The following is a 9,738-nucleotide window of genomic DNA, read 5'->3' as shown; positions in this document are numbered from 1 at the left end:
CAGGGAAACAGGGTAGAAGGGCAGATCCTTCTCAGGGACCAACATAAAGGAAACAGCAAACAGCCTACATATTTGAAAGTGTTGACAAGGTCCTGTCTGAGGAAAACAACAACTAACAAAACAAAACAAAACAATTCTCTTCTCTGCTAAACACCCTTAAGTCCTCAATCCTAGAATCATTTCCTCCCTGTCCACGTGAGTTAGAGCTGCACTGAATTTGTCACTGCAGACAGGCAAGATAACAGAGAAAAACAAGTCAACAGACACCAACCAGTAAGCTTTTGAGGTCTTACATAAAGAGAGTGTTCTGCCAGTGTCTGGGGTTGGTACACCTGGTTTGAGATGGATTCTTCTACTTACTGGCTCTATCACAAACTAATCACAGAATCTCTTTGAGCATTCATTTCCTCCTCTGTAAGATCAGAATGAAGATAAAAATTAAACCTATCTCACAACAGCCTCCCTCATACTCCTCTTTAATTCAAGAAATTTTGCTTGAATTATCAGAGTAAGAATTTACAATGTCCAGCCAGGCACGGTGGCTCAAGCCTGTAATCCCAGCACTTTGGGAGGCCAAGATGGGTGGATCACCTGACGTCAGGAGTTCTAGACTAGCCTGACCAACATGGAAAAATCCTGTCTCTACTAAAAATACAAAATTAGCCGGACGTGGTGGCACATGCCTGTAATCCCAGCTACTCGGGAGGCTGAGGTAAGAGAATCGCTTGAACCCAAGAGGCGGAGGTTGCAGTGAGCCGAGATCGCGCTGTTGCACTTCAACCTAGGCGACAGAGCAAGATTCTGTCTCAAAAAAAGAAAGAATGCATGATGTACTATTCAAATCTGGTCAATAAAGCATCGATACAACACTTTACAAATGCAAAAACCTCTGCATCCAAGGATCTATGCACGTCTCAGGCTCTGAGGTCAATTATTCCCTTCCATTAAACAACTTCCTGTTTTGCTCTATAGTATCCTTTATCACACTGGACTCTGCACTATTTTTGTTCTGCTTTTTTTCTACCCACAAAATCATTGCACCTGAACAAGAAACTGATTTGTTTTTAAATCAGGTTTTCTCACAGAATTAGTGACATAAGAGGATTGTTTGTTTTCAATCTTTTTTCTCCTCCTAGATCTATTTTTAAAAGAAATTTTATTTTGGGATGTCCTGACTGGGATGATACTAAATTGAAAAGCCTGGTGCAAATTTTATTGACCTCCATTTCCTACTATGAAGGATGTCCCCGACTAATCTGTCATCTACAGGGCAGACAAAGGCCAGAGGCCAGGGAAGCCAAAACAGATGGTGTGTGCAAGAAGCCCAGGGCCAGACTCTTTACGTTTTGTTGATTGGTTTTAAAATAGTCAGCTAGAAGAAAAAGGAAAAAACACATGGACATTTTTCTTCTTATTCCAAGCTGTGCCAAACTAAATGTTACTCAAATGTGCATGGCAAACACAATGCCTACAAATAGATTTTTAATCAATGTTTCTTGGGTATGATAGAATGAATGGATGGAATGATGGATGGATGGTTGGATAGATGGGTAAATAAATAAATGAATGAGTGAATATTATTGAAGGTTTTCTATTTAAACCATGCCCAGAACACAAAAAGACAAAAGTTATCACTTAGAAAACTCTATGAATTACAGGCCAGTCGTTCCGCCCGCTGGTCCTCACTCCCTCTCCCTTGCCGGTGTCCTGCTCGCCATCCCCGCCATGCTGTCTCTAGACTTTTTGGATGATGTGCAGTGGATGAACAAGCGGCAGCTCTATTATCAAGTCCTAAATTTTGGAATGATTGTCTCATCAGCACTCATGATCTGGAAGGGGTTACTGGTAATAACTGGAAGTGAAAGTCCAATTGTAGTGTTGCTCAGTGGCAGCATGGAACCTGCATTTCATAGAGGATATCTTCTCTTTCTAACGATTCGAGTTGAAGATCCCATATGAGTGGGAGAAATTGCTGTTCTAAGGATAGAAGGAAGAAAGATTCCTATAGTTCACCGAATCTTGAAGGTTCATGAAAAGCAAAATGGGCATATCAAGTTTTTGACCCAAGGAGATAATAATGCGGTTGATGACCGAGGCCTCTATAAACAAGAGCAACATTGGCTAGAGAAAAAAGATGTCGTGGGGAGAGCCAGGGGATTTGTTCCTTATATTGGAATTGGGACGAGCCTCATGAATGACTATCCTAAATTTAAGTATGAAGTGCTCTTTTTGCTGGGTTTATTTGTGCTGGTCCATCGTGAGTAAGAAGTCTGCCTTGCTGTTCCTGGGAAGATGCCACACTTTTCGTTACTGGATGTTTGGAGTAGATGTTGGTCTGTGATTGGTGGAATGGAGAACACACGTGTTGGCGTTTCTTGGCAGCACTGGTTTGCATTAGTTTATGTTTCCACGCCAGAGTTTGTGTGGGCGGCCGCATGTGCACCACAGAGTGCATTTGAGGGGACTTTCATTCACAGGATTTCATAGTTGTCATTGTCACACTTTCACATTTTTGTACACCAGTGAATTTTTTATATTAAAAGGTTGAGCCAAAAAAAAAGAAAATTCTATGAATTACAAAGTGAATGCCTCCCTGCTTTTTAGAGATTAACAATGTAAAGTTTTATCCATATCCTTCCCTATTTTGTCATATTTTAATACTTTTATTGTTTTATATTATTTATCTATTTATTTATATATCAATTTTTTCCCAAATTACAATCACCATTGTCCATAGTGATCTACATCTCATTTTTTTCACTTATACATCAAGAATATTTGTTCATGTCAGTGTATAGAGATCCACATTTTTCTTTTTTTAATGACTACGTGATATTCTGTTGTATAGCCATACTGTAAGTGATTTAGTCAGACTCTTATTGAAAATTAAATTATGTTCAATTTTATGCCATTACCACAATACTGCAATGGACTGCCTCGTATATATATTACTTATGTCACTGACCATCTATATATATATATACATATATATATATTTTTTTTTTTGAGACAGGGTCTTACTCTGTCACCCAGACTGGAGTGCAGTGGCACAATCACATTTCCTTGCAATGTCAACCTTTCAGGCTTAAGTGATCCTCCCACTTCTGCCCCACTGAGTAGCTGGAACTACAGGCACACATCACCATGCCTGACTGATTTTTTTTATTTCTTGTAGAGACAAAGGTTTCACTCTGTTGTCCAGGTTGGTCTCAAACTCCTGAGCTCAAGCAATCTTCCTGCCTCAGCCTCCCAAAGTGCTGGGAATACAGGTGTAAGCCACCACACCTGGCCTATTTTTTCTTTATAGAAACTCTGCACATTAGAAATTTTAACATTTGTAATTCGTATGTGTTGCAAATATATTCTCTCAATCTGTTGCTTGCCTTTTAACTTTGTTTTTGGCATCCTTCACTGTTTAATTCTTTTAAGCTTTTCTATTGTTAAATTTAGTTTTTCCTTTATTGCTTTTTCTTTTCTAAATAATCCTAAGGAAGCTTCCTCAACCCCAGGTTTATAAAAATGTATATCTATTCTTGATAATTATACTTTTTATGATTGAGACATTTAATGCCGACTTAATATCCATGTATGTTACCACATTCCAACCTTTTTCAGAATTGTTACATGGATGTCACTCATTCTAGCCAATGAGATGTTGGCAGAGGTGACATAGGCAGTTCTATGTCATTTTCACCCCCATCATGAAGACCTCTGTGTGAACCTTCAGATCTCTCTTCCGCTTCAGCAGTACACCTTGAAACCAAATGGTTCAAATTTTGTGGGAACAAAATGGAAGCAGCCTTAATCCCTGAATCACCACATGGAAGGAAGCTTCCTTCGAAGAGTCTCCAGGCTCACTTCAGACTTCACATAATCAAGAAACTTTCCTGGTTGGGTGTGGTGGCTCATGCCTGTAATCCCAACACTTTGGGAGGCCGAGGCAGGCAGATCACCAGAGGTCAGAAGTTCAAGACCAGCCTGGCCAACATGGCAAAACCCTGTCTCTACTAAAAATACAATAATTAGCTGAGCATGGTGGCATGTGCCTGTAATCCCAGCTACACAGGAGGCTGAGACAGAAGAATTGCTTGAACCCAGGAGGCGGAGGTTGCAGTGAGCAGAGATCATGCCCCTGCACTCCAGCCTAGGTGATAGAGTAAGACTCAGTCTCAAAAAAAAGAAAAAAAAAGAAACTTTCCTATGTTAAGCTACTGTGATTTTAAGATATTTTTGATATTGCAGCATAGTTAACCTAGCAATGTTTTTTCTCTACATTTAGAAGTTTAATTCATCTACAATTTATATTTATATCATGCAATGTGAGAGTAAGTTTGTTTTTTCAAAGTACTGTGATTATCATAATATTAAACTGTTTTAACTTAGAATCTTTTTTTTTTTTTTGGATGGAGACCACTCCTTCAATGATTAGATAGATGAGATATAAGATGGAAATAAATATTTGACTACTTACAGGTTCAGGGGGTGCACAGCATGCCTGGAGGCCACACACACACGCATTGCATACACACACACACACACACACACACAGGTCAGGGAGTGTGTTGGGAGAGGGATCCGTGGGCCAGTCCCTTTATTGGAGTCCAAGACATTATTCAAACGGATTTCCCAAGAGGAGTTTTAGTTAGTGGGTTCAAAGCAGCAGGCACAAATTCCAGGTCATACCGTGACTGAGAGGTGGTCACTGTAGCACATCCGCACAGTCCATGTAGGATATGGGGGTCAGCAGGGCCAGTCAGGCAGGTTGTATCCAGCTGTCCCATAGGGAGGGGGTTACCAGGAGGCAGTTATATAAGGCAGATAGCTGGATCAACAACACTGAGCAACTGGGTGTGGGAGTGGGGGGAGCATAAAACTAGAAACTGTCAAGACAGACTAACTCTGCTACTGATAAGAGAAAGTTAAATGTTCAAAATGCATGTTCAGGCAACATAAAATTATAAGATTCACTACAAAAACCCACATATATCAATGTGTCTGTTTCTACATTCTCTCTTATGTACCACTGATCTATTTGTCTATCTCTATACCATCACCCAACCATTTTTATCTAAGTAATTATGTGTTATCTTAGGGAGCAAATTTCCCCTTCTGATTCTTCTTTTCAAATGCTAACTTCATTGTTACAAATAAATTTTAAAACCAACTTGTCTATTTCCCAAAACAGTTCACTGGGATTCTAATCAGATTTGCATTATCTTTGTAAATTTACTTGGGAAGGAACAGCATCTGTATGTTATTTAGTCTTCCTCTCGTGAGGAATTATTACTATGTCTCATTTATTTTAGTCCTATTTTATGTCCTTTAATAAAAATATATATAGTGCTCTTATTAAGTAATTCTTAGATGTTTTACAAACTAATTTGACAATATCTTGAATGTGATTTTTCCCATTTTAATTTCTAATTGTTCAATGCTAGTAAAAGAAAGTAATACTTATTTCTGTATTCCATCTTATATAAAGCCATTTTTAAAAATTTAATAGTCTAACAGTCTGTAAATTTGTTGTTGTTGTGGTTGTTGTTATTGTTGAGATGGAGTCCCGCTCTGTCGCCCAGGCTGGAGTGCAGTGGCTTTGATCTCAGCTTACAACAATCTGCACCTCCCAGGTTCAAGTGATTCTCCTGCCTCAGCCTCCCGAGTAGCTGGGACTACAGGCACTTGTCATCGCACCCGGCTAATTTTTGTATTTTTAGTAGAGACGGGGTTTTGCCATGTTGGCCAGGCTGGTCTCAAACTTCTCGGCTCAAGTGACCTGCCTGACTCGGCCTCCCAAAGTGCTGGGATTACAGATGTGAGGTACCTCACCTGTCCTGTTGAACTTATTATATTTTTAGGTATATTGTCATGTCATCTACAACGGATAAATGTGTTTCTTCTCTTCCAATGTCATTTTCTTGTATTCCTAGTTTACTTAAACCTTATAAAAAGAGATTTAGGGGCCAGGCCCAGTACACTTGACTTAATCTGTTCAGGCTGCTAACAGAATACCATAGATGGGATGGCTTATAAACAGCAGAAATTTATTTCTCATCATCCTGGAGGCTGGAAAGTCCAAGATCAAGGCATCAGTAGGTTCAGTGTCTGGTGGGGACCTGCTTCATATACTGCTGTCTTTTTGTTTGCCTTTTCTCTGTGTCCTGACAAAAAAGGGAAAGAGATTTCCCTGGGACCTCTTTCATAAGGGCACTAATCCCTTTCATGAGGACCTCACCCTCATGATGTAATCACCCTTCAAAGCCCTACCTCTAAATATCATCACATTAGGGATCAGGTTTCAACATATGGATTTTGAAGGATACAAATATTAACTCTTTAATAGCAATATCTAATTCTGAGTTTCAATTTTAAATAGGATCTAAGTAGAAGCTTGGTTGTAAAATCTCAGATAACAGTTGCAGGTGACCAGATACTGAGGCTCAGCATATGCTAAAGTTGCCTAAATGCCTTCGGCAGAAATCAGGATTGGTCTTGGAGACTGGAGCAGGGCTGAGACTTACAAGGAGGCCATGAAGGCTGGGAATCCTGCAGGACTTGAGAACAAGGAGTGAGCTGCATGCAAAGGAGTCCTGTGTGTTTAAAGCATCATTGAAGTGAGAGTACTAAGATGGTTAAAAAACTCTCATGACAGCTTGTGGTTGCCCATGTGTAATTCCACATTTAGAAATTGTGAGACGGTCTATATGCCATACAATTTTATTGTTATCTATAAAATAGTTCATGATATTTACAACCAATAAAATTTAAAATGTTTTAAACACCTTACATCTAAATAGAATCACAAACATGAAAAAAACACAGACCACATGTTGAAGGCTGTTAATTTGGAGATGGCTCACCCTGAGTGTTAACCTTAAAGCTCGTAGGGGGAGTGATTATTATGATCTAAGATTACTCAACTGAAACTTTTCTTCTATGTCAAGAAGCCACTCTGCTTGCTTGGTACTGGCTGCCTAGAATGTGTTTCAGAAGGATTCTGAGGTCAAGACCATGTGCACAGAGAAAGGGACGTGATAAATCAGTGGTGGACAAGAGATAAGAGGTTGGAGGCATTTGTGCCAAACTGAGACAACTTCCTCATCCTCACAGCAGCAGGCTCTGCAGGTTCCTCCCAGATCAGAAATAGCAACACCTCCTCAATGCCTCATTCTCGCCAGTTTTTGAGATAGGAATAACACTGGGTGGTCGCAGGAGAATGGAAAAACCCAAACAACAGCAAAAACAGGAACTAGGCAAAGAAATCACAGGATAACAGAAAACCCAAAATAAGGGAGAAAATGTTCAAAACCCCAGTCAGGGTGACATGTTCATGACTCTTCCAGACAAACCCAAACAAGGAAGAAAGGGGATGATAACCAGGCAGCTCCCTGCAATCCCCTCCTTTTCCAGAATACCTAATAATTATTCTACCCATTAGTTAAACACCCATAAATTAGAAATCCAAACTCCATCGTGCACAAGTCATTCTCACGAGCACACACACACTTCTGTAAGGGTGTGCTTTCGCTTAGCAATGGAGGCTTCTTGCCCTGCACTTCATTCTGACTCGTCCCTGAATTCTTTCTCACGTCAGCTAGAGGTGGGGTCTCACTGGCATCAGGAGACCCACCCGAGCCCTCCAACAACAGTTTTGTTAATATCCATCATCACATTGCACCGGAGATTACATATGTACTAGACTGTCAGCCATTTGAAGGCAAAGAACATATTTTAATTATCTCTGTATTCCATCAGCTATTTCGGTAACTGGCATTTAATAAATACTTGTCGGTCAAATTAATATCTTTGATGAGAAAAAAATAGATAAGATTCCTAAAAGATTCTCCTTGCCATTCTGAGTATCTAGCCCATTTCTGTTCCTAGTTCCCAAAGAAACACATCTACATATTTTGATTTGGGTAACCACCACCACAATAAAGAGACATAGAAGTACAACAATGCAAAGATTTTCCCCACACTACCCCATTTAGTTACTCCCACATTCCACCCCACTCCACCACCCCTAACTCCTGGCAACCATGAATCTGTTTTCCATGTCTATGGTTTTGTCATTTCCATAATGATATATAAATACAATCACACAGTATGTGATCTGTAGAGACTGGCTTTATTCAGTCAGCGTAATGTCCTTGAGATCCATCCAACTTGATTCATGCATCACTAGTTCATTCTTTTTATTCCTGGGTAGTTATTATGTGGTATGGATACACCAGTTTGTTTAACAATTTACCTTTCATTTGTTTGTTTGTTTGTTTGTTTAGAGATGGGGTCTCCCCCAGGCTGGTCTTGAACTACTGGGCTCAAGATATCCTCTCGCCTTATCCTCCCACAGTGCTGGGATTATAGGATTGAGTCATCACACCCGGTCCCATTTACCTAATGAGGGATATTTTGGTGGATTCTAGTTTTTGGCTATTACCAGCAAAGCCACTATCAATAATTGCATACAGGTTTTTGTGTGAACACACATTTTCGTTTCTCTGGGATAGACACCCAACCATAGAATTGCTGGGCCATGAGGTAGTGTATGTCTAGTTTAAAAATAATAATAATACCAATACTACCATGTTATTTTCCAGTGATTAGTACCATTTTTCACTCCCACCAGCCATGTGTGAGAGAGGAAGTTTTTATACACCTTTGCCAGGATTTGGTAATTTCACTATTTTTTTAAATTTTAGTCATTCTAATAGATGTGTAGTAATATCTCATCCTTGATAGCTAGTAATGCTGAACACCGTGTGCTTATTTGCCATCTCTATATATCTTTGATGAAATGTCTCATGATCTTTGACCAGTTTTCTAATTATATTGTTTTTTACTGTTCAGTTTTGAGGTTTATTTATAAATGCTAGTTATGTGTCCTTTATCTTATATGTGGTGTGAAATACTTTCTCTCAGCCTGTAGGTTGTTCCTCATCCTCTTAACAGGGTCCTTTGCAGAGCTAAGGTTTTTAACTTTAATAAAGTCCAACTTATTGATTTTTCTTTTATGAATTATGCCTTCGGTATCATGTCCAAGAACTCTTCACAAGCATTAGATCCCAAAGATGTTCTCTTATGTTAACTTGTCAGTTTTATACCTTTACATTTTATCTATATTTGATTCATAGATTTTACATTAAATCCATAATTAATTTTTAGCTTATTTTTGTTTAAGGAATGAAGTTGAAATTGAGGTTCATTTTTTTTTTTTTTTTTTGCCTATGGATAACCAGTTACACCAGCAGCATTTATTGAAAAGATGTTCTTTCCTTCATTGAACGGCTTTTGCACCTCTGTCATAAATTGGATGGGTGTATCTCTATTGAGAATGATCTATTGATCATTCTGTCTATCCCTCTGCCAACACCACACGCAGTCTTGTTGTCAAATTTATGTATGTACAGGTATTCATAGTCTTGATTTTTAACTCTGTTGATGTCTGTAGGGTTGATAGTGCTATCTCCTGTCTCATTCCTGATATTAGTAAGTTGTGCCTTCTCTTTGTCATGATAGACTTTTCCCAGTATTATTGATCTTTGCAAAGGACCAACTTTTTTTTCCATTGCCTTTCTCCATTAATTTTCTGTTTTCAATTTTAATTTTATTAATTTTCTATTTAACTTTTATTGCTTCATGCCTTCTCCTTACTTTGGGTTTGTACTCTTCTTTTTCTAGGTTTTTGAGATGGGAGCTTAGATTACTGATTTGAGATTTTTCTGGTTTTCTAATGTAAGT

General features: G+C 38.9%; 1 protein-coding gene across 1 annotated transcript; it reads left to right on the top strand.

Moving 5' to 3' along the window:
• The first annotated feature begins 1,713 nt into the window (after positions 1-1,713).
• LOC129042642 (putative signal peptidase complex catalytic subunit SEC11B) lies at positions 1,714-2,425 on the top strand. The gene is given in 1 exon segment (XM_054498877.2): positions 1,714-2,425. A coding segment is annotated over 1 exon segment (540 nt). The 5' UTR covers positions 1,714-1,725; the 3' UTR covers positions 2,266-2,425.
• The last annotated feature ends 7,313 nt before the right edge of the window (positions 2,426-9,738 follow it).

The sequence above is a fragment of the Pongo pygmaeus genome, chromosome 7 (genome assembly GCF_028885625.2).
Source record: "Pongo pygmaeus isolate AG05252 chromosome 7, NHGRI_mPonPyg2-v2.0_pri, whole genome shotgun sequence".
Taxonomy (NCBI): Eukaryota; Metazoa; Chordata; class Mammalia; order Primates; family Hominidae; genus Pongo; species Pongo pygmaeus.
This window is presented reverse-complemented; position numbering and strand designations above follow the sequence as displayed.